Genomic DNA, 25,540 nt, shown 5'->3' on the forward strand with positions numbered 1-25,540 from the left:
TGGATGGGTGCAGTCATTTTATTCACATTCTTGTTGTCATTTATTATTGTTGGCACGCTTCCTTTGACTAACTTGCAAGTTACACACTGGTCAGTAAGATAGGATCACCAGCAACTAGCAGTGACCCTGTGACTGTGAGGGACAGTCACATTCCCTAAAGGACAGAATGCAGTTCTTAGTAAGTGGTTTGGAACACGGGTAGACCTTCAAATCTACTTTTTCTACCCCTGCCTAGATAACTTCAAGCCAGCTTTTCCACAAGAATGAAAACAGCATTCCATATCCTTCTCACAGGGCTGCTACTAGGAAGACAAGTATGTATAAACCATGACCTCAGAAGGTTCTTCTCTTATTCCCACAGGATGGCTCCAGCACCAAATACTATCCCCAACACAGCTCAGAATACTATTCTCATTCTGTTTATCCACCATATTTAATTGTCAGAGCTAAAGGCGAGCTGTTGAGAAGACCCCGGCCCTGTTTCAGAGGTGAAGCCTCCTCCTCACTCTGGGCGGCAGAGCTTCCGGATGTCGTCGGCCAGTCCCAGGCAATGCAGGATGCGCTTCTTCTCGGCATCCAGGTCCTCTGCAGAGACCTGGCCCAAGAGCTTCTGAACAAATATATCTTGGTCTTTCAGAAAGATGTTCTTATTGACTCCTGCATTTGGCACATTCTCCAGGGACCCAGATTTGAATTGGAAGTTTAAATATCGGTTTCTTTTGAAGCCGGGCCCTCTCTCTTCAATCCATGACAAGAGACTGCAAAGACGAAAAAAAAATCCTAATGTTAAAAATCACGCTGGACAGAGCTGAGCTCCGCAGCTCCCACATAAAGGCTGCACCGGCATGGTGGGCTGCTTGTGATGTCAGGGATCAGGAGGCAGAGGCGGGACCCCTGGAGAGCTGGCTGCCCAGACTCGTGGAAGACGCAAGGCCTAGATTCAGTGAAAGACCCCGCCTCAGTAAACAAAGTGGAGACTGGTCACGGAGGAAGACAGCACTTAACAGCAACCTCCAGCCTTCACATGCACGTGCACAAACACACACACAGGAACTCATGTCACACACGAGCCAAGAGGAAAAAAGAACCAGGAAGGCAGATGGGCGCTCACACCTGTCGTCATGCGACAGGTCCCATTTTCCCCGAGACGCTGGCTCCCTGTGGTGGCACAGCGACACCCTGATGTTTCCAACGTTAGTATAACCAGGTGTTTATTTTGCCTATTAGTCACCATTAGGCGACTTCTGTGTAAACACTGCTTTGCACCCTGAATCGTCTGGGTTGCTCTACTTAAGGGAATCCAGCTAGGGAAGGCAGGCAATCACAAGCCATGAGAAATGGCAAACTGTTGTGTGAGTTCTCAGGTTATTTCACTGGGTTCTCAAAGAACACAGGAGAGCAAATGCCTTCCTGTTGTGAGCAAAGCATCTCTGTATCCATTTCACTTCCTAGACGTGACTCATAAAGACTCAACTTTCTCCGAAACATTCCTTCACGTATGTTGCTCCTTCTTATTTATTTATTTAGCAGAGCTATGATACCTGGACATGGAAAACAGAAATCTCTGTCTAAGTTGATTGTGATCGCAAGCAAATATGTCTTTGAATATTAAAAAGTAACAAAAAGCTGATCAAATTTTATCCAAAAATTAGTCCCCATGCATAGCTTCCAAAATTCACAGAACAAGCTAGGTAAAGTATGGAATTCTCGGCTTTGAGGTGGGCTATACAGCCTATTAGTAAATTAAAGGCCAGCCTGGGATACATATTCACCATTTTTACTTTAGTTCTGGGTAAAATAAATTTGAGCTATTCCAAACAGTTTTATCTACTTAAGACAACTTCATACAACCTTCCAAAATAACAGAGTGTTAAGGTTTGAGGCAGTGCAGAATACCAACGTGTTTCTTGTGCCTCAATTTCCCAAAACTAAAAATATGCAATGGTGGTAATGGCACGTGCTTATGTGTATGCTAATACAAAAGAGGCTGAGATAAAAGCACTGTCTGAGCCAAGGAGTGTGGGATTGGTCTGGAGAACATGGCATCTTATCTCTAAGATGAATAGAAAAATACGTAAACAATAAGCTTAAATTAATTACCTGTATAACTGAATTACTAGCAACTTGCTTTATTTTTGTAAGTCATTTATTGATTTTATTATTTTTAAAAAAGATTTGTTTTTATTTTATGTGCATTGATGTTTTGTCTACATGTATGTCTATATGAAGGTGTCAGATCCCTTGGTACTGGAGTTACAGATGGCCATGTGGATGCTGGGAATTGAACCCGGGTCCTCTGGAAGAACAGCCAGTGCTTTTAACCATTGAGCCATCTCTCCAGCCCTGCCATTATTTATTTAATGACAACTAAACTTATATTGTTCCTTCAGACCTCAGAGGGTGCAAAGAATGGAAAGCCAACACAGACAACAGCTCTCTGTCTGGATGGCAGGCAGTGGTCCTTCAGGACCTCTTAGGAGCTCTCCTTATGAACACCTGAGGACACTGAGAAATCTCTCTTCCTACTTCTCACCACTCACCCCTTGTCCTGGGTCTCGAGCTGCACAGTCATTTTCAGATACTGATCTTCTTTTCGGTCTTCCAAGGTGGCAGAAATAAGAGAAAGCTCCCCAAAGAGGCTGACCAGCCAGGTCAGGCGAGAAATGCCACTGAACGCAGGGAAGCCAAATTTCTCTTCTTCCAGTGGGCTAGCTGCAAGAAATCACAAATGCTAAGAGAGCTGGGAAAAGGAATTGTCTTACAAGATCGTACCCAAAGAAGCTGGGAAAGGAGCATTAACTGAACGATCAGGAGAAGGACGTCTGCCTCATGGTGCGTGTGTGTACAGTAAACAGTAAAAGGATGAAAAGCAGCGGGCACAGTCGAGCATGCTTGTAATCGCAGTACTCAAGGAGGCAGAGGCAGGCAGATCTCTGTGAGTTTGAGGCCAGCCTGTCTACAGAGTGAGTCCAGTATAAGGCTACACAGAGAAACCCTGTCTCAGAAAAACAAAGAACAAAAAAACCAAACAAAAACCAAACAAACCAAACCAAATCAAGATGAAAAGCAAGGTGCTAAATGGAAAATATTTCTTTTATTTTTTAAATATAGTATTTTAATTAAATTTTTGAAAAAAAAATTATTTAATGTTGTTAGTAAAGTAAGCCAAACTAACAACAGCCAGAGAGAATTAAAAAGTTTGCTGTTTTGTCTTTGTTTTAGAAAGAGAGAGAAAGAAATAGAGGGAGAGAGAGTGAAAGAGAGAGTATGAGAATGAGTTGGGTGTGTATGGTGGAAGAGCTGGGAGAAAACATCCAAAAAAAAAAAAAAAAGCTGGGTACTATGGCACACACCTGCAAACCACCACACAGGGAGGCAGAGGCAGGCGGATCTCTGTGAGTTTGAAGCCAGCCTGGCCTACAAAGCAGTCCAGGACAGCCAAGGCTACACAGAGAAAACAAAACAAACAATCAAAATAAAACAAAACAACCAGCCAAGAAAGACATGATCAAAATATATTGCACAAAGGATTTTTCTAAGAAAAAAATGTTTTAAAAGTTTCAGATTTCTGTTTCTAAGATACTGAATCCAATTATGTGTTACTATGAAAATAAGTATTTATACATACACATACTTATATTTTCTTTTTTCTTTTTTATTTTTGGTTTTTGAGACAGAGTTTCTCTGTTTAGCCCTGGCTATCCTGGACTCACTTTATAGACCAGGCTGTCCCCAAACTCACAGAGATCCACCTGCCTCTGCCTCCCTGAGTGCTGAGATTACAGGCGTGCACCACCACGCCTGGCTACATACTTCAATTTCAATAAATGGTTTAAAGAGATCTGGTAAGTGGAAGCTTTTGAGACTCAGATTCCTAGAAGTATTGCCTATGCCTGGCAAGAGGAGGATGTCGCCATGACAACCTGAAGTGTAAAGAAAATATTAATGCAGTATTAATGAAGTATTTAGGATTTATTGTGGCAGAGATACAGTCAGGTGCCTCTTCTTGCTGACAGTAATGCCACCCCTCCTTCCAGATTTTCTGTTTTCTCTTTAACTCCCTGGTTTTTTGGCTCAATAGATTGTCCTCCTGTCTAGAAAGAACTGGCATGAGCCAGTACCCATGTTTAGTATCTATTTCCAGGCATGGTGAATCCCAGTTTTTCAGGGGGGTTCTGACAACACTTGACTCTGACAGGGCAGGAGCTTTTGAGCAGCTCTCAAAGCCTTTTCCTCTCTGCTTCTATGTGGACCGTAAGTGTTTAGGCATGTATACTGCTCAGTCACAGAACAGCCCTTCCATATTCCTCTTGGGTTTAGAAACGTAACACCCCATTCCTTCCATGGATGAAGCCCCCTGGGTAGCCCTGCCTGAATGCATTTCCATTCCTGTGTCACAGACCAATCCATATTTGAACTTCTTACAGTCACTCGAGTATGCTTTTATGTTTTATGACAAAATGTATCCATCTTAAAAAATATGTGGTATTGTGTTGCTCGGTTTTAACTTATGCAAGTAACATCGATTTTTCTCTTATGTTCTAGGACTTTATTTGCACCGACATATATAACTTTCTTTTAATCTTTCTGATTAATAGTGTTGTATTGGGACTAATCCCATGTCAAGAAAATTGGTCTTTTATTAAATGTTTTCTCAGAAAGCACACTCCAAATGAGTCCCAGACACTTCACAGAGTACCTGCATGAGAAACTGTCTCTGCCCCGCCAATCTTAAACATAACCTAAGTTTGAAGGACTTCCATCTGTGACATTATAACCAAATATGTCTTCTGGCATTGACATTCACACTTAAAATACTCAGAATGTCCTAAATCAACAGCAGGTTAGGAATAAAACCAACAGGAAACCACAGGAAACTAGTTGTCCCAGAGGTGCCCTCTGCCTTGGCCTTCACTTGCTGCAGTCTGCTTGGCAGCTTACTCAGCAGCCACGGAAAGCCTGAGGCACACACTGAAATACCAGCCTCGCTCTGTCCCACACATGTGACCTTTCTCCCCTCAAGTCCTTTCCCAAAGCACAAGGATAATGAACAGCGGCTTCAAAGGCAAAGACCTTAAGTCGCATTTTAAGACAGCACATACCACGTTCTCAGCAGTTTCTTGCTCAGGCTAATGGTTATACCACTTCTTGTCATAACTCTCACGCAGTTTTCAAGACAGAAGACAATCTTACCACTCAGTAATGCCCTTCCACTGAGGAAGGGAGGTACAGACACTCAAGGGGGACCAAAAAGAAATCAGTCCAAGGTGACCCTAAGATCTGCACAATTACCTACAGTTAATACTTAAAGAATGACTGACATAAAAATCCAAATTAAACATGATGAATGACTGGTGTAGCCAATGTCCTTGTAATTTGATGGAGGAAGAGAATAAACTTTCTGTCTGTTCTACAAAAGATGTATGAAAACATTCCCTTCTCCAAACATCTATTTCCCAATCCTTTCTGAAAAGTTGTTACCTACAATATTCTAGAGAAAATTAATCTCCAACTAGTTGTTTTGTTTCATTTTTGCAGTGCTGAACTTGGAGCCCAGGGCCGGCCTCTGTCCTAGGCCAGCACTCCAACCATGAACTCCCTTTCCAGCTCAGTTAAAATATCACTAAGAAAGATTCTGTCTGAAAGGTTTGGACAGAAGCACCCATGAGATTTCTGACTCACCTTTCAATTCAAGGTTACATTGATCAAATACATCTCATTAAGGAAAGATGAAAACAGAGTAATGGTTAATCTTCCCTGTCAGCTTGGTTGAGTTTGGGACTACCTAGAGTCACACTTTGGGACGTGTGTTTAAGGAGTTATGGGAGTTACCTGAGGAAGAAGAACCACCATGAACGTGGTTCGGCCTACCATGGGCTCAAGTCCTGGACTGAATGTGAGCAGAAAAGAAAAAGTGAGCACACATTGAAAATGCCTACCACAGTGTTCTGCTGTCAACAGCGGACTGTGCTATCCCCCTCAAAAGCGAGCAACATGAACACTTACAGACATTTCCTGTATTAGGTGTTTTATCATAACTAGAAAAGTTGTTAGTATACATGTTTTTATTGTTCTTGTATGAAGTTCTCTAAAGATAATTTAAATAAAAATATTTATTAAGATGGTTAATGAAGTACGCCTTAAATCTAACCTCTTTTTTTTAAAAAAAAAAAAGTCCCTTCATTTTTCTGTATATGGGTGTTTTGCCTGCATGTATATCTGTGTACCACATACTTCCAGTGCTTGAAGAGGGAGTCAGATCACATGTGAGTGGACTTCCTGACAGCTGTAATCCACCACATGGATGCTGGGAATCAAACCTGAGCCATTGAGAGCTCTTAACCTCTGAGCCGTCTCTTCAGACCCTTTAATATAATCTCTTTGGATATAAATCACATGTACAGTTCCTTCAGGGGCACTTTGATATATGTTCCTTTCCTAATAGACACACAGCTGTTTTCAACTTCTTTACTTCTTTTTCAGCTTTAATAGCTGACTGACTTTTCCTCTTTTTTTTTTTTTTTTTTTTTTGAGAAGGGTTTCTCTGTGTAGCCTTGGCTGTTCTGAACTCACTTTGTAAGACCAGGCTGGCCTTGAACTCACAGAGATCCACCTGCCTCTGCCTCCCGGAGCGCTCGGATTACAGGTGTGCGCCATGGTGCCCAGCTGACTTTTCCTCATTTTGAGGACCTGAAGCTGTCCACGCTCACCTGAGCAGAGCCGCTGAGAGTGCTCAGATGACAACTCTAGTCTGGGTGGCTTCTGCTGCCAGTGATGTCGGGACAGAAGATGGTCACTCTTGGGGGCCCCAGTGACCAGCCTTACACTGACCTGTGAAGTGAAGAGACCCTTTCAGGAGTTCTTTCCCTGCAACTTCTTTTTTCAGGAACGCAAATTCTTGCATCAAGAGTTCCACATGCTCCTCATGTAGGACTTTCCCTGTTGTGACAAAACAGAAAAACATGTGGCCATTATCCACTGTGTGCAACTAGCTGTGTGCCCGAGATTATGCCAGTCTTCCTCCAGAACAAGATCCAGCACGCCCACGAACAACGTGCAGAGCGCGTTAGGATGATACCACTCTACCCTAGCACCCAGGCTGACATTAATGTGCACAGGCTTCTAACACATCTAAGTCCTTGTGAACACTTATCTACAGGTTAATGGTGCATATCTGTGGGAGGCACGGAGGTTCTTGTGCGCACAGATAAGCACAAGGGGGACCAGAAATGTTAAACACACAGGGTTGTCCCTTCAAAGGGAGAGATAGAAAACCTGTCGGTCTGCTCAGAAGGCTGGGAGCAGACATGGTCAACAGCCTGGTGACCTTTGCGCCCAGACCCTTTCATGAGCTTGTCAATCTATAGAACCTACCTTTATGGAAAGTGCCACATGTCCTTGACAAAGTGTTTTGATACAGTCTCATCTTAAACTTTATTGAACACATGGGATCGAGTTAATTATCACCAGGAAAATTTTCACCAAATTGTGCTGTGCTTAAATATGCTGAAATAAACTGCTCAGGGTCAGATGCCTGAAGTTTGAACAGTGACTACTCAGTTGTGCTGAATTGAACGACTGTCTTGCCTTTTCCAAATCATTACTCTGCTGGCCATGGTGGTCAGCAGAGACCCCTGCATATATCCTAAGGAATGTGGTATCTTTTGTACTTTTTTATTTGCATTTCTTTAAAAACTGGTGACGTTATACTTGTTTACTACTTTTTTTTTTTAAAGATTTATTTATTTTAGGTATATGAATGTTCTATCTGCATTCACACCTACCAGAAGAGGGAATCAGTTCACATTATGGATGGTTGTGAGCCACCATGTGGTTGCTGGGAATTGAACTCATGACCTTTGGAAGAGCAGACAGTGCTCTTAACCACTGAGCCATCTCTCCAGCCCTGTTTACTACTTTTTCAGTCAGGTTATTTGGTTTGTTTCTATGCTGTGGAATCCTGTAGATATTCTGAATGTTAAACTTTTCTCAGTGATGTCATTTGCATATAGCTTCCAGAGCAAAGGCTGCCCTTTTTCAATCTTTCCTTTGAAGCATCAAGTCTTTTACATTTTGACAGTTTTATCCTTTCACTTTCCTTCTGCTTTTAAAATTACATGAAGAAATTGCTGCCACATAAAATGTTATGGAGGATAATTTCTTCAATAAACGATACTTGGGAAAGTAGATATTCACATGCAAAACACTACACTTACACACTTATCAAATCAACTCACAATGTATTAAATGCTTAACTATAAGCTCAAAAGCTTGGAAACAATACATGAAAACATACGGTAAGTTCTTGAGAATACTGGTTCTGTTGCTGTGATAAAATATCATCACCAGAAACAACTTAGCAAGAGTTTAAGATCCCATCATAGCAGGAGGCATGGCAGCAGGCGTGGTAGGAGGCAGGAGGCAGGAGGCAGGAGGCAGGAGGCAGGAGGCAGGAGGCAGGAGGCAGCAGGCAGCAGGCAGCAGGCATGGCAGCAAGCGTGGCAGCAAGCGTGGTAGGAGGCAGCAGGCAGCTGGCAGAAGGCATGGCAGCAGGTATGGCAGCAGGCAGCAGTGAAGCAGGAAATTCAGTGAGCACATCTTTAACCAAAAGTAGAGAGAGGGGAGAGGAAGACTAGAAGAGGACGCAGCTATTATCATCAAACTTCCAGACTTATCTCTTAAACCTCTCCCAACAGTACCACTACCAGGGATCCAATGTTCAAGTTGGAGCCCATTTCTTTTAAATTTTTTTTTTCACAAATTACAATTTATTCACTTTGTATTCCAGCTGTAGCTCCCTCCCTCATCTCCTTCCATGCCCCTTCCCAAGTCTACTGATAGGCGAGGTCCTCCTCCCCTTCCCTCTGACCCTAGCCTATCAGGTCTCATCCAGACTGGCTGCATCATCTTCCTCTGTGGCCTGGTAAGGCTGCCCCCCACTCAGGGGGAGGTGATCAAAGAGCCAGCCACTGAGCTCATGTCAGAGACACTCCCTGGTCCCCTTACTAGGGAACCCACTTGGAGACTGAGCTGACATGGGCTCTATCTATCTGTGCAGGCTATCTCTATGCATGGTTCTTGGTTGGAGAAGGAGCCCATTTCTTATTCAAATCACCATAACTAGACTAGGCAAAGATTCCTTAGGTATGACACAAAAATGCAGACTACTAAAGCCAAGTGACTTAAGTGACAGGATGGCAAACATGTATACATAACAACAGAATAAAACACCACATACAAAATTAATTAAAATACTTGGAAACTTAATTAAAATACTTGCAAAATATATTCAGTAATAGGTAATATCCAGATTTTATATATATATATGTATAAAATTCAATAGAAAATGGAAATAATAAATTTTTTAAAAATTTAAATAGGTAATATCCACAGAAATTCTCTAAAGAAGATATGCAAATGGCCAGCAGCTACAGGAAAAAAAAATGCTCACCTTTTATCATTAGGAGAATTAAAATATAACCCAAAATAAAATGTCACCTCATTCCATTTAGAATGACTATTTATTAAAAAAAAGTAAAAAAAAATTGCTGGCAAGCATGTGAAAGAAGCTAAGGGAGAGGGTTCCTACACCATTGCTAGCATGGCTTAGAACTTACTGGCATGGAAGTTCCTCACAGGGTTCAACATAGAGCTAACATGACCCACCAATCCCATTCCTACATATGTAAACCACGGAAAGTGGAACACCAAAGGGACATCTGCACCCCCTTGTTCATCTCACACTACTTCAAAGGGCTGGTGGACAGATTCAGAACAGATAAACTGCAGCTCTTCCATAGCGAAGCTGAGGTCCTGCAGTTCCCACCAATGTGAGCCAGCCTACAGGGTATTATGTTAAGTGAAAGTGAAGTGAGCCGGCTGCAGAACGAAAAATAACAATGCCGTTCACCGTGCGGAATATAAGAAGCCAACCTTACAGAAGCAGAGAGTAGGATAATGCTTACCAGAAGGTGGGGGAGGAAGACGGGAGGGGCCAGTCAATGAATACAGATTTAATAGAAGAAGGACATCTGGTGCAGCAGTCCAGTCTGATGAGTCCCTTGAACTGAGCCATTCTTAGCCTCCAGATTTAGCCTCGCTCTCACACACTGTCCACTAGTCCAGCCCGGTTAGTTGACCAGATCCTATCCTATCCATCTACACCCAACCTCCTAGCCTAGTCTAGGTCGTACATCCTATGCTTTGGTCTGGTCTGGAGAGTTCCCTAGATCCTAGCCTGCCTGCTCTCTCTCTAATCCCCAGACCTAGGCCAGTTCACACAGGTGTGCACCAGCTCAGCCTGGTGAGTCCTTGGCACCTCACCTGCCTGCACCATACCCAACCCTTGGGCCTAGCCTTGGTGGCATAGACTGTCTGCCAGCCTAGCTAGCCTGTTTAGTGGCCATACTCCTGGCCCATTCATGCTATGCTCACTCCAAGGCATAGCTTGGGTAGCACATCTTGCACACCAGCCCAAAAAGATTCAGCCAAGCATATACCATTCGACTGCTTTCTTGCTTACCACTGAATTGGAATCATCCTGTTCCTCTCATCCAGAACTAACACCGAATCTGAAGGATTAACCGACTCGTCATACCTGATATAAAATAAACTAAACTTGGGCAACAAAACAAACATACTTCCATTCAACAGAAGCAACCTAGAATCTCACACTAGACACACAATCAAGGGAAGTCCACGCCTCCAGGTCTTACTGGAAAAAACACAACAGGAAAGGCTAAGACAGTATGTCCTCCCCTTAAAAGCCAGCAGTGCTATAGAAGTGTTCTCCAACGAGAATTACTTAAATGAATCCCAGTACACTGTGCTAAAATGTTTTAACCTTTATTTTTATTTTATGTGTATGGGTGTATTAAGTGCATGTAGTTGTGTCTGCGCACTACATGTGTGGAGGCTGGAAGAGTACATCAGAAACCCTGGGACTGGAGTTACAGACGGTCATGAGCTGCCACACAGATGCTGGGAATCAAACCGAGGTCCTCTGGAAGAACGGCCAATTCTCTTGGCTGCTGAGCCACCTCTCCAGCCCCAGGCCACAAATTAAAAAAGAATAATCAGCAATTGATGGAGTTTAAAGAAGACGATAGCAGGGGTTGGAGAGATGGCTCAGCAGTTAAGAGCACTGGCTGCTCTTCCAGAGGATCCAGGTTCAATTCCCACCCACAGGGCAGCTTGAAACTGTTTTGACGTAACTCCAGTTCCAGGGGATCTGATGCCCTCACACAGACATACATGCAGGCAAACAGCTCAATGAACTTAAAGAGAATAGCAATAAACAACCAAGTAATGGCCAAGAAAACACAAGCATAATGCTGAACAAAATGACAAGAACAATTAGGGACTTGAAAACTAAATTCAGTAAAGAGACCGAAATACTGAAGAGAACTCAAACTGAAATGAAGATAGAATTGAAAAATGTAAAAAGCCAATTCGAAAACTCAGGGGAAAGCCTTATAGTAGAATGGGTAAAATAGAAGACTGAGTATCAGGACTTTGGGCTTCTCCGAATTGCTCTTAGTCCCACTGCATGGAGAACAAGAAACTCTCAGGCATCAAGTGGATACCTTGACTTGGACATACAACTTCCAGTGGTATGAGGTATAAGCTAAGTAAATCTCTTTTCTTCATAAATTACCGACCTCGGCAGACAAAGATCTCTAACTCCAAAACCTTCAATGAGAACTAAGCATGCAGTATGTTTAAAAGAATTTCCTGGCATACGGTGACCCTTTAACAAATATTCCCTTAGCGGAACAAAGAAACTATCTAGTATATGTATAAGACAACCAATTACTCTGATTTGGGCATTTTTCCAATAGTTAAGTATCCAAGGTACAACCAAGTTATGAACTTCATGACATTATGACATGTGGAAACCAATCCACTGTTTCATTAGGACAAAGCCGAGTCTACCAAGTCCTCCACACCCTTCTCATCCACACAGTTCCCTATGCGTCCACAGCCCAGGGAGGAGGGAGATGCAAACTCAGCACCAAAGCAGATGCAGCCAGGGCAACTTCCTCGAAAGGCAGAAAGATGGCGCCCTAGACACTTAGGAGGCAGAAACGTGGTGTAAGGGCTGTGTGCAGGAGTCGGAGAATACATTACCTTTCTGTGCAGCCAGCTCCCACAGGTCCTGGGCTGCTGCAGACGACAATGCCATGGGGTACTCCACCAGGACATGCTTGCCAGCCTGAAGAAACTGCCTTTGAAAACAGAAACACAGGGAAAGGACATTTCAAGTAAATGCTCAAATGCTACGTATGACTGAGAACACAGTGCTGCAAATGAACAAGAGCCTGTGTGTGAATGCAACAAATAGCCAAGAGTCAGTGCCCTGCAAAATAAAGAATAATCTAAGCATAGCCAGGCGGCAGTGGTGCATACTTGTAATCCCAGCACTCTGGGAAGCAGAGGCAGGTGGATCTCTGTGAGTGCAAGGATATACAGAAAAACCCTGTCTCAAAACAAAACAAAACAATACAAAACATCTGTTCCAGGCATGGTGGTACATGCCTAAAAAATCAGCACTTAGGGAGGCAGAGGCAGGTGGATCACTCAGAGTTCGAGGCCAGCCTGTTTTACAAAGCTAGTCCAGGACAACCAAGGCTACACAGAGAAACCCTGCCTCAAAAAAAAAAAAAAAAAAAAAAAAAGAATGATTTATACCAAACTTTTTCAGTTATAAAATCATTTGACTATTCATCAATATTCAAGCTCTAGTTTGCTTTCTATCATGGTAATAAACACTATAACTAAAAGCAACTTGGGGAGGAAGGATTTATTTCATCCTCCTGTCCTACCCCCATTTTTTGGATACAGGGCTCTCACTATGTAGCTCTGGCTATCCTGGACTTCACTATGTAGACCAGGCTGGCCTAGAACTCACAGGTCGGCTTGCCCTAAGCCTTCTCAGTGCTGGGATTAAAGGCTTGCATAACCACATGTGGTTCCTGACAGTAACTTTTTTTTAAAATTTATTCAATTTTTATTTTATGTGCATCAGTGTGAAAGTGTCAGATCCCTTGGAACTGGCATTACAAACAGTTGTATGCTACCATGTGGATGCTGGGAATTGAACCTGGGTCCTTTGAAAGAGCAGGCGGTGCTCTTAACCACTGACCCATCTCTCCAGCCCCCTGACAGTAACTTGTAAAGGTCACAGGATGACCAGAATTTTCTGTGTTGATCATTAAGTCCCAGTTGCACAGTTTTAGCTTGCCAAGCCCTCTCTCCACATGTAAGGCCAAGCCTACCTGCATCAAGAAACCTACCTTATATAGTCTTCATGGCTGGAACTCTCACTGCAAATATAGGCGACATCAATCTCGTGACTGCAGAGAGCATCTTCCAAAGGGATCTGCCGTACTTCATCAAGACTCCCAAGTTCTCGTCTGTTTAAGAATAACATTCTCAAAACTATACAAATCCAAGGCTTATGTTAAATGAACAGCACTTGTCACCCCTCCTCCCAATGATGCCTACGGATGGAATTTTGGAAAGTAAGAAATTAATGGTCTCCTTTCTATTTCCTGGGTATTTTCCATTGTAGAATAAGGAAAGCAAGCAGCATTTCTTGGGTTGAAGTCAGGGGACCTAGCATGGAATGCCAGCATGGTCACCACTTGTAGAAACCCGAAGTCTTCCAAGTCACTTCTCTAAAATAAAAAGAACCAGATCCTTGTATTTCACATAAAAAGGATCTTTGTGGTCACTTCCTACTAAGTCCCTGGTGAAATGCTGTGAGCACTACCAAGCCCAATCTTACCCATGCATCACCCTGTATGAACTACCATAAACTCCAGGCTCTCTCACATACTTCAAGGCTGGGTGACCAGAAAAGCAAGCATCCCTGCCTCTTACAACCACCCCAGAGAGGCTGTGACTGGCACAGCTGACCAGTGTGACGAGGATGGAAACCTCGAAGACTATCACTGTGACAGAGAACACAGTAAAAGAGCCAAGGCCAGGCCATTTTGTACCATACTCCAGGGCAAAAGTTGTAGGAAGTGGGTGGTCCTAGAACAGTGCCATCGCAAAGCAACATGGCGCACCCAGCAGAAGCTCCAGCCAACAGCCGCTTCAGCCAAGAGGGGATTTGTGAGCTACCCAATCCACACTGCTGGATTAGACCACCACTTATTGTTTGCATGTACTTTAAAAATTACCACAACAAAAAGTGCAATAAAAGCAGAAATGGATTTGGAGTGGAGGTACAGGGAGACGGGAAGTGGAAGCAAAATTAAAACAAATTGTGCTTAAAAATGCCATAGTGAGACCTAGTAACTTGTACATTAACTTTAAAAAATTAATAAAAGAGAAAAGTTCAGGTCAATCACCAGCTTGAAAAGAACACATAGTGTTAGACTCAAAACATTTTTCTCTAAATGTAAATACTCTTGGGTTTTCCAGTTGTTATGACATCAACAAGATTACTCAATCTTTCTATGCCTCTACTTTCTTACTTTGACCTGAAGTTGGTAATAGTACCGAGAATGGTTTAAAAAACATAATGTACAAAGCCACTGGGATGACTGTTTTGAGTGACAGAATGGCTAAGTGAGCTACATCTAGATTTCCTTCAGGCCAAAGCCACCATGTGCTCACTGTGCCTTCTGTAATAAACGAACACCATGCTCACTTCACGCTCCTTGTGGGGTCTGCAGTGGGCATTACTTACTGGACATGCAGCTGTAGGCCCCTGGCTCTTTAGATCCCAGACTGCTCCAAACTACAGTTTCCAGGGGCTACTCTGCATGGTTCTCTGGAGACACTGCCTTTCCCCTGTAGTGTTGCCACTCATTGTGATTTCCATGAACACACACCAAGTGGGCCTTACCTGGACACAAATCCAACCAGGTTCAGGAATGCTGAAGAGTGTGGATCCCGCAAGTCCCTTATCCTCACGGAGCCAGCTCTGCCAACGCCAACCACCACCACACCAAATTTCCTCTGAAATACCAAAGACCGATGTGGGGTTTAAAAACAGTCCAGGCATCTAATGGAGTACATCAAAACTGATGACCAGCTCAGATTCTGGAAAGAAGGAAAGCCTGCCAAACCCCGGACAAGAGTCAGGGTAGGACTACTCTAGAAACCAGATCTCAGACACCAGAGAACAGGACCTAAAACATATTTGGAAAGGGCTCTGCCCATGTCTCTGTGTTGAAGACCTTCCAGGTATCTATCAGAAGGCCCTGCCCCTTTGGCTCTATCTACTGAAGTGGAAATTCTGGTTCCTTTGAAGACTCAGTTTTGTCACGTGATGCCTTGCTGGAGGCTGGCTTTCGAGAGGGCACGTGATGTTTTGCTGTGAGCTCTCTCATTCGAGGGGTGTGACTCTGGCCAGCTGAGAAATCTGTAGGTAAACTTAGAGGCCCACACACAGCCAGGCTTTGCTTTTTGGATGGATGTTGCTGCACTGATCTTTGTGCCTCCACACTCGACTTTGCAGAGAGAAACGTTCCAGAAACATCTCAGGGCAATCCAACTGAGTCTTGTGGCTTTCCATGACTTGTGCTAATTCATGTTGCTGCTTGGTGTTGGCCTTTGGACTGGACTTCTGGTATCCTGAAGACTGTCTTTGGTAATCTGCTAAAGACCCTAATTGACAGGAAATAGATAAAAGAGGTCTACAGCCCTTTCCCTTACTAATCTCCTATCTAATGTTGGGGGGGAGGGTTGGAAGGGAGGTAAAGGTGTTTAAGAACCGCAAGGAAAGCAGATTTCGTGAAAAAATCTAAGCCAACAATCTACTACCACTTCCCCACAGACTAGGGCATTTTTCTGCTATAAATGATGGTACCTCCACCCTACCTCAGTCTAGCCTTTACAGACAAGGACTTTAGCCAGCTGTGAGTCATTCAGAGGCAACAGCTGCTGTGCAAGAGGCTGACAGACCAGTGCACACAGGAAGACATCTCTTTATTCAGACTCAAGACCCATGTTGTTTTAAGTCTTTACCATGGCTGAGTTGCAGCTACCTTCACATTCACTCTACTCTGGTAGTTTAAATGGTAATCTGCTAGAGGCCAGATGTTAATAAACCATAGTGGGAAAAGAAAACGTCCATTTTAAAAGCTAAATAGCAGCAACACATTATCATGGAGTCACTTCCAGAAGAATATTCCCAATAGCTATGTTAAATCTTTGTGATTACAGCAAATATTTGAAACAATCACCATAAAAAAGGCTGTGTGACTCATTATTTTGGAGGTTCCAGTCTATAAACCCTGTCCATTCTAGCCCAGGAGGTCCTAATACTTCCTCTATCTCCTAGAGCCACAGCACAGACATCAGTAGCCTAGAGGGAAAAGGTTTTCCTGTTTGGGCTAATGTTTCTAAACCCTTTGGGGTGGGGGGAGGCAGAGAATATCTTGAGCAGGTGAAACAAGGGACCCTGAAAAATGATCACTGATTAGCTGGCCTTGCTGTGTGGGCCTGGAGAGCAAGCACACCATGCCAGGATTACACAGTGGAGGAAGGTCCTTCACTTCATGGCTAAGGACTGAAAGGGAGAGGGAGAGGCAGCGTTGTGACCCACAACAGGCACAGATAAAAACTCAGGGAGATAATTTCTCTTCTATCACCCACAGCCATGAATAAGTAGGTAGCCCAGGGGAGATGTTTTTGAAAAATCTGGAGAAAGGATAACATATAAGAGAAATATGGCACACTGCAGAAAAAGTGTGCTGTATTTAAAGCCCTCTGGATGGAACTCACCTCAGTGCTCATCTTGGTCTCTTCCGTCAGTGTCTGTAAAGACAGAAAGAGGTTCAGGACCCTGGGGGCGCTGGCACGCTCTATGAAGACTGTTTTCACGCTTAGCTTCAGATGTCAGTTTAACACTGTGAGAGGGAACTGTCGTATGACAACATACACAGACATCTATTCTCCCCACAACGGAGCCCTGACAGACCAGAAAACAACTGTACCAATGTTCAGTTTGGTGACTCAGCAAGTTTTCATTTGGGTCACTTAGAACTCACTAACAGGAATAAGGATGAAGGGTTACTACAAAGCGCTGAGGTAATAAAAAACTGTGAGCCTGGCAGTCTCTATGCAGTGAATCCGGTTAAGAATTTTTTTTCAGTGTGGCTGTTCAATCTTTACCCATAGCAACCGTTTTCTCCTTTTTTCGCTGCTGGGTAGGGGCCCTCAAGAATCTTTCCAAGTTCCCATTTCCCCCCACTTTGTAACATTTTGTTTGCCTTGTGACCCTTTCCTTCCCTCTTGGAGGAAATGTTGCAATTTGGAGAGCATGACTCAGAGTAGGAACGTAAGCTAAGGAACTGCCTAGATCAGATTTGCCTGCAGCCACGCTGTAGGGTATTTCCTTCATTGCCAATTGCTATCAGTCCACTGTGGGCTGTGCCTTCTTTACATAGGTAGGTCTGGGCTGTATAAAAAAGGTAACTGGCTGGGTGGTAGCACACACCTTTAATCCTAACACTTGGGAGACAGGAGACAGAGGCAGGTAGATCTCTGAGCTAGAGGCCAGCCTGTTCTATAGAGTTTGTTCCAGGACAGCCAGGGCTACACACAGAAACCCTGTTTTGAAAAAGCAAAACAAAACAAAAAAGAAAAAGAAAACAACAACAAAAGAAGGTAACTGAGTAAGCCACAGGAAGCAAGCCAGGACACTGCCTTCCTCCAAAGCCTCTGCTTCAGTTCCTGGGCCTTGAGTTCCTGCCCTTACTTCCCTTGATGATGTACTGTGAAGGGACTCTGGCCAGACCAAGCTTGGCAAACATGGCTCTGACAGGCCTTGCCCTTCTACTCCTTTCCCTCTGCCTTGCCAAAAATCATTAGATTACATTCCTGAAGCTAACCCACAAGATCCATTTCCTTATCTGGCCACTTCCTCCTCCTGTGGCTGATTACCGAGGTCCAGCTATTGAATTATTGAGGTCCAGTACTCAAAAGCTCCCTTTGGCTCACATAATTAACACGACCAATTAAAATTAAACACCTTATCCTAAAAAGGGGTTTCTCCTTTTACCTTATAAACCACCATTTTCCTAAGGGCCACCTTTGTTTGTCTCTATCCAGAGGCAGGCCTTTGTCCTACAGGGACAAATATCCTTGGCCCCTCTCCCTGTTCCCTTCCCCTTCTCCCTTTTCCTCTACCTCTTGTCTTTGTCTTTTTCCCAACCCTCTGTCCTGGGTAAATCTTTGTGCTGAAAACTTGGTGTTGAGGGTTCTGTAAGCCAACTAAATCTTTTCCTTCTCCAAGCTGCTTTTGGTTAGTTTCATTACAACAGAAGAGCAGACCAGGACAGCTGTCCTATGCGACCCCAGTTTTCCCCACAGCCTCTTTATCAGTCCCATTTCCTCCAAATGCCACCACCACCTTTTGCCGTTCAAGAATGGCACACGAGCTGGTATCTTCTTTTCTAGAGCTGCTGGTGGACAACTTCCTTGGGAAGATGGCAGTCAACCCAGCAATAGGTCTAGAGATGAACTTTTCTAAAACTGCATGGTCTATGTACTATCCTGGATAAGCATCTAGAGGTATATCTCTATGGAAATAATCCACTTCCCCAACTTCCAGCTTGGAGATCATGGCTTTTATCTGAGCATACTGTTTCTCCCCCATAGCTGACTTCCCACGGAACCTGAATATTTTTTAAAGACTTTTTTATGTATATGAGCGCTTTATCTGCACGTACTCCTGCATGCCAGAAGGCGGCATTAGATCCCAGTATAGATGGTTGTGAGCCACCACGTGGTTGCTGGGAATTGAACTCAGGACCTCTGGGAGAGCAGCCAGTGCTCTTAACTGCTGAGCCATCTCTCCAGCCCTGAACCTGAATTTTCTATAGGAAAGAACTGTTCAGCAGTCTTTCTAGACACTTCATATTAAAGCAAAAGAAAGAACCAGACAGGTGACCAGGAGTAGCAGGCAGACGGAAGAAATGGTAAGACAACCAGAAGCAGAAACAAGGAAAGCGAAGTGGCACACAGTCGCACCAAACTTCAATAGTCTCCTTGGCCAGCCTGCTGAGTGTGTACCCTGGGCTCTAGGTCCTGCCACAGAACTCCTAGAGCAGAGGAGGGCCAGGGACTGATTTCTTCCACAGGCATCTTGGAGAAGCTGCACTAGTAATTAGGAGCCAGCCTTAGGGAAACACTAGGAGTGTGGGTAGAATCCTGCAGAGATTAATTTGTTGTTGTTGTTCATTGTTTAGAACACTAGATGTGATACTTTAACTATGACAGAACATTTGGGTAACCAGAGGTGATGAAGATGAGGATAAAGGCACCTCTCCTGCCTCTGTGTGCAGAAGGCTGAGAAGGGAAGAAAGGGTGTTCTGTGGCATGCCTCCTACTGCCCTGGTCCTAGGATCTCATTCTCTTGGGGTACACGTAGTGATAATAATCACAAGTAACACTGAAATAATAACTCCCAGAAAAAAAGAGACTCTGGAGCTGGAGAAATGCCTCAGGGTTTAAGAGCACTGACTGCACTCCCAGCACCACGTTTGGCTAACAACTGGGGTCCAATGCCCTCTTCTGGCATTTGTGGTTCAGACAAACATGAGGCAAAACACACATACACACAAAATAAAAGTAACAGAATACATCTTCAAAAACCAGAAACCCTTCCTTGGGGCAACCCCAAGAGTGCCTTGGGGAGCGCTAAGAACATGTTCCCAGCAGGTTCCTCCTGTCTCCTCAGTGTTATCTGCTGCACTCTGTGGTCTAAAGCAGACTTTTCCTATCTCCTAACAATGGCGAAAAAGGCAAAGCAAATCCTTAAGGGACAGGGTATGAAACAGGGAGCATAGAAGGTTAGTGAGGACGCCTGAAGCTTGAGATAAAACATAAAGCCACGGTCATGTTAATACAGTGAGAAAAAAAAAAGAGAGAGAGAGAAAAAACAAAACAAAAAACAAGCCACAGAGGGGAGTGATAAAACACTCAGTAAGTAATGTGGGGACGAACTTTCAGAGAGAAGTACAGCTAGAATCTCAAGCTCTGCAGGAAACAGCACTAGCTTTTCTTTTCATGACGCTGCAAATAATCCCCGTGAAGGCTCAGCAAGCGCTCAACGCTGGAACATCTGTCTAAATATCACACTGGAAGCTGCGAGAGATCACACTTCCATGTTTGACCATTTACATAATCCCTGGAATGAAAAAAAAAAAAAATCTGACCAGATGTAAATCTTATTTTTGTAGGATTAGGTCTTCCATATTTTAAGATCTATTATAATGTAGATTATCCTAGATTTTGATCAAACTTTGGCAGGAAACGGGGAGAAGGAGAAAGAAGCGTCAGGGTGTCAGCTAGCTTTCCATCACTGTGACGAAACACCACACTGTGTATGTTGTCCGGCCACACAATGCCAGTGAACACAGCCTGAAACACCTCTGCTCAGGCTTGATGCTATCATTGTACGTTAAGAACTATTCTTTATGAGAGAAGAAGCTATTTACAATTTTAAAAAATTGAAAAAAGAATTACTATTATAGAAACTTAATAGTTTCATTAGAAAAAACAAAAGAAGAAAAAAAAAGAAAGAAAGAAAAAAAAAGGAGGCCAGGTGATGGTGACACAGGCCTTTAATCCCAGCTCTCAGGAAGCAGAAGCAAATGGATCTCTGTGAGTTCAAGGCCAAAGCCAGCCTGGTTTACAGAATGACTTCCAGGACAGCCAGGTCTGCAAAGAGAAACCCTGTCTGAAAAGAGAAAGAGAGATAGAGAGAGAATTTTCCTATCATTCCTTGGTATTAACCATCAATTTAGTGTTTCTTTGGATCATATTGTGTTAAAATATTTGATTTTTAAAAATTGCTATTTGATTGCCTATTTTAACTTCATTAAAAAAATAATTTAGTGAATTATGTCTTGGGATCAGGACAGAATTCCCAATGTGTCTTTGTAAAGTGGTGTTCTCAGTACAGATAATTATAAAATCAAAACACCCTGAGCAACCCTGAGGGCTGAGATGCTCTGTGTATCATATTTCAGCCAAGTATGAAAAACATAAAAACAAACAATCACATGTGTCTCATTTGTATGCAAACTTGCTTTAAACTTTAATAAGTGGTAAAATTAAATGCATATCAAAGAATTTTTTTTTTGAGACAAGGTTTTTCTATATAGCCCTGGCTGTCCTAGAACTCAGAGACCTCCCAAGTGCTGGGATTTAAGGTGAGTGTCACCACCACCCGGCTTGAAATAATAATTTTAAAATACATTCTTTTATAGTTTTCAGTAAATGATTTATGTTTATATCTATTTTATATACCTACATACATGGAGCCATGCTAAAATTTCTCATGCTAAAAAGGGCTGCATGCCAAAAAAGTTGAAGGAATTCTGTCAGTGCTGACATCTTATAATTCTCTTGGTTTAATTCTCAAGTGTTTGTCTTGGTCTGGTTAACTGAGGTTCTTAGCCTCTCTTCTGGTTCCTAGGGGGACAGACAGGTATATATGTATACTAGGTCAAGGCCCACGTGGTCAGAGCCAAGAATGTTTTTGCTTTTACCTCAGCCATCCAACTCCCCAGTAAAAGCCACTCCACCCCAGTCTTCCATTCTAGCTCCTCTCATCTGGTGCGGGGCCTATAAATACCTATTAAATGAGGCAATATGCAGCAAGTCACTCTTACCAAGTAATGGATGTCTTAATATATATTTAAAATATACTTAATACAGCTCAAAATATATTTAAGCTTGGAAGAGCATACCCATATTTAAAAGAGCTCTTAACTGAAATGATTCTTTAACAACATGCAACTCAATTCTAAAGCTGATTTGAATGCAATCCAGATATTCTGGGGTTCCATCTACATTCTATGGGTTGTTTGTTTGTTTGTTTGTTTGTTTGTTTTTTCAAGATGGGGTTTCTCTATGTAGCCCTGGTTGTCCTGGGAACTTGCTTTGTAGACCAGGCTGGCCTTGTACTCACAGAGATCTGCCTGCCTCTGCCTCCTGGGTACTGAGATTAAAGGTGTTTAAAAGGTTAAAAGGGGTAAAAGCTGGGCCAGCTGTCCCACCCCACCCCCATCCATGTTCTCAGGCATGATCCAGGTCATGATCTCACTCCCCTAAGCTACAACTACTTGGTCTGGTAGTACAGAAACCATGAGCCACCTGAACCAACCAAAACCTGTTGCCGATACCAAGTAACATTTCACAAGGGAGGAACCAAAGAATGGAAATGTCTACACAAGCAAAATGCCTGTGGGTTTAACTTTGGTTTCTAACATTAAAAATTGTAATGACTGTATTTTTTAGAGACCTCCAGCTGAGGACTGGGGAGATGGCTCAGCAGTTAAAGGATATGCTCACATCCAAACCATCAAGATATACAGCTAAAACGCATTTTCTTTCTTTAGTAAAAGTAGCAACGAAAGCAAAAGGGGCCAGACAGGTGGCTCAGCAGTTAGGAGCACTTGCTGCTCTTGCAGAGGATCAAAATGCAGTTCCTAGCACCCATGTTGGATAGTTCACAAAGTAATTCCAACCGCAGGGGACCTGCCACCATGTTCTGGTATCCTCAGGCATGTGCATATGCAAATACACACACACTTGTGCACATGCAAATAGATAATAAATCTTCAAAAAGCAAACGGTTACAACATGCTTAGCGTATCTTTGAGAAACTCCATGCTGCAGAGGCACAGAGACAATGGGTCCTCTGGCCACGATGTTTGGCCAATCACTGATGGAGGGGGAAGGAAGGAAGACTGGCTGGATTGTTTATGCCTCACCTGCACAATTCTCTCAATAGCTCATCCACACAGCTCCATTTGGCAGTAGCTGGTACAGCCCGGGAGAAGGCATGGGAGGGCTCCAGCTACCTCTTCCTTGGTCTGAGTCCCTACGCCTTCAGAACAGAGCGGTCCACTGAAGTCTGCCCTCGACTACCCATTTCCACTCACTCATTTCCTCAACTCTGCCTATTTGTCTACAATGGGACCGACAACAATTCCTTCCCTTTTGTTCCACTTTGTTCCTATTTTATAAGGAGACATATAGAGTAAAATGTAACAACTATACAGGGATTACATATATTAAAATATTAGCAATAATTATGTCTCTGAGTCATGGAAGCTTTAGCAAATTTGTTCATTAGTTCTGAAAGTTCAGGTATAGTCAGCCACTCAGATGTCTTGGTTTTCTAGCTCTCAATCTCCTTGATAATACTCTGACTACCATTTGACTTCAATACGTGTTGTTCTGGAATGTAGAATGCAAGAAAAAGATCTGCATATTTATCAGTACAATCTTCTACAACAAAAATGAACACTAGCAAGGCACAGCAGCACATGTCTGTAATCCCAGCGCCCAGGGAGGCAGAGGCAAGTGGATCTTTGTGAGTTCCAGGCCAGCCTGGTCTACAAAGCAAGTCCAGGACAGCCAGGGCTACACAGAGAAATCCTGTCTCGAAAAAAACAAAAAACCAACCAACAAGAAAGAAAAGAAAGAAAGAAAGAAAGAAAGAGAGAGAGAGAGAAAGAAAGAAAGAAAGAAAGAAAGAAAGAGAGAAAGAAAGAAAGAAAGAAAGAAAGAAAGAGAGAGAAAGAGAGAAAGAGAGAAAGAGAGAAAGAGAGAAAGAAAGAAAGAAAGAAAGAGAGAAAGAGAGAAAGAGAGAGAGAAAGAGAGAAAGAGAGAGAGAAAGAGAGAAAGAGAGAAAGAAAAAGAGAGAAAGAAAAAAGGGGGGAAGCTCTAGTATTCTAGTTCAATAATTTCAAAAAACTTCTTAGAAGTAATATTATGGAAATTTCATTAATTATGGAGGAACCTTCCAGTACACTATTGTTCACCTTGTATATTATGAGTACTAATATGTATGTTGAAAATCCTGCTGCCTTTCACAGCCATCCTACCAACCAATACTTTCAGAACTAATGAACAAATTTGCTAAAGCTTCCATGACTCAGAGACATAACTATTGCTAATATTTTGATGTATGCAATCCCAGACTTTCCTGTTTAATATTATCTTTAACCCCACTTCTACAAATGAGGAAACTGAGACACCAAGAGCTAATGTGCCCCAAATCTAATGGCAGCTCTAAGATGAAAAACTAGTATTACATAATGTTAAGTGAAAAAATATCTGGATCCAAAATTGCATAAACATAATGCTTTCATTTTTTTTTTTTTTTCGAGACAGGGTTTCTCTGTGTAGCCCTGGCTGTCCTGAACTCTCTGCAGACCAGGCTGGCCTCAACTCAGATATCCGCCTGCCTCGGCCTCTTGCACGCTGGGATACAAGGCGTGCACCACCGCCGCCGCCACCCTCCGGCAACCTACAAGGCAACCCTCACAACACTTTTTTTTTTCCTCCCTTTCTCCAGTAGTCAAGAATAAAGTACAGCTAGGATTGGTTAAAAGACACTCCCGGCACGAACCCTCACCCGTCACAGAGTTTACAGTCCCCATTCTGGAGACGACACTGCAGAACCGCTGGCTCAGTCCCGTGCACGACACACCCACCAGCCTCGTCCACACAGGGCCCGAAACCGGCAGTACAACAGAGGCGCAGATTAATCTCTTCACCCTCTTCAGGGAACGCCCGTTTCCCGAGAGGAGCCTCCAGGTCTCCGCCATCCGGCCTGCAAAGGGCGCCGCAGAGAGGAGCGGGCGGCCGGAATGCGGTCCCGACAGGGCGGCGCGGGCTCCCCCGGCAGCCGCGGCCCCCGCCTCAGCACTCAGGACGGCCGGCCCAGCCCCGCCCGGTCGCGGGTTCCAACTTACCTCTCCCCAGCCGCCACCCGCGCTCGGCTCCCGCTCACTCTCCCTCAAGGCAGCGGACAGCCCGACGAGCGGCTGCTGGGATCCGATTGGCGGCCCGGCTGGGGGCGTGGTCTCGGCGGGGCGGTCTCCGGCCCACGCAGCTGAGGGGCCCGGGAGGAGCTGACAGTTCCCGCTCCCGCCCGCGTGGGTCGCTACGCAGGTTTGTCAGCTCTCGCCGCGCCATTCGAGACTGCCTGGGCCTTTTTTCTGGTGATGGGTACATTTGGGCCCTTTTCTAGTTTAGCGATCCTAAGCTGGAAAGTAGTTGATCTGATACAAGAGCTTCTGTAGGGAGCAAAGATTCTGGAAAACCAGTGTTTGTGATTCCCCTCAGGGCTAGGAAACAGCATTTTCCCAGGAACAGCCAGGTCTCCCTCCGGGAATGGCCAAGAAGCTGGCACACTGGGGGGAGAATCGGGGTGCTCTGCGGGTGAAGTGTACCATGTAGTCCAAGGGTACTAAGGGAGAAAGATGCTTGTTCTCAGGGGAGGGGCTGGAGACTGAGATGACTGACGTCCAAGCCGCCCCCCGCCCCCCCCCCCCCCCCCGTCACCGTTTTTGGTATTTTGTAATAGCCCTGGTTATCCTAGACTTGCTTTGTAGACCAGGCCTGCTTCGAACTCACAGAGATCCTCCTGCCTCTACATCCTGAATGCTGGCGTTAAAGGCGTGTAGTCACCACGCCCAGCTAGCCATATCCTTAAGAGTTAAAATGTAATAATACAGTGAGGAAGAAACCTGATGTTGCTCTCTGGCCCCTGAAA

The 25,540-nt window shown here is 43.9% G+C and overlaps 1 protein-coding gene across 2 annotated transcripts; it reads right to left on the reverse strand.

Moving 5' to 3' along the window:
- Nucleotides 1-24,823, reverse strand: Blvra (biliverdin reductase A). 2 transcript variants are annotated; one of them, XM_055618635.1, is made up of 8 exons: nt 24,738-24,823; nt 16,744-16,776; nt 14,861-14,973; nt 13,296-13,415; nt 12,130-12,227; nt 6,832-6,939; nt 2,541-2,712; nt 1-758 (listed from the first exon to the last, which is right to left on the reverse strand). In XM_055618635.1, exons 2-8 carry the CDS (start codon nt 16,753-16,755, stop codon nt 503-505), a joined length of 879 nt encoding a protein of 292 aa, XP_055474610.1. In that variant the 5' UTR covers nt 16,756-16,776; nt 24,738-24,823; the 3' UTR covers nt 1-502. The 2 variants fall into 2 exon arrangements, with proteins under 2 accessions (XP_055474610.1, XP_055474668.1); XM_055618693.1 differs by lacking the exon at nt 24,738-24,823 and adding an exon at nt 24,398-24,661.
- Between the last annotated feature and the right edge of the window lie 717 nt (nt 24,824-25,540).

Source organism: Psammomys obesus, unplaced genomic scaffold (assembly GCF_907164565.1).
Source record: "Psammomys obesus unplaced genomic scaffold, mPsaObe1.curated_primary_1811, whole genome shotgun sequence".
NCBI classification, from domain to species: Eukaryota; Metazoa; Chordata; class Mammalia; order Rodentia; family Muridae; genus Psammomys; species Psammomys obesus.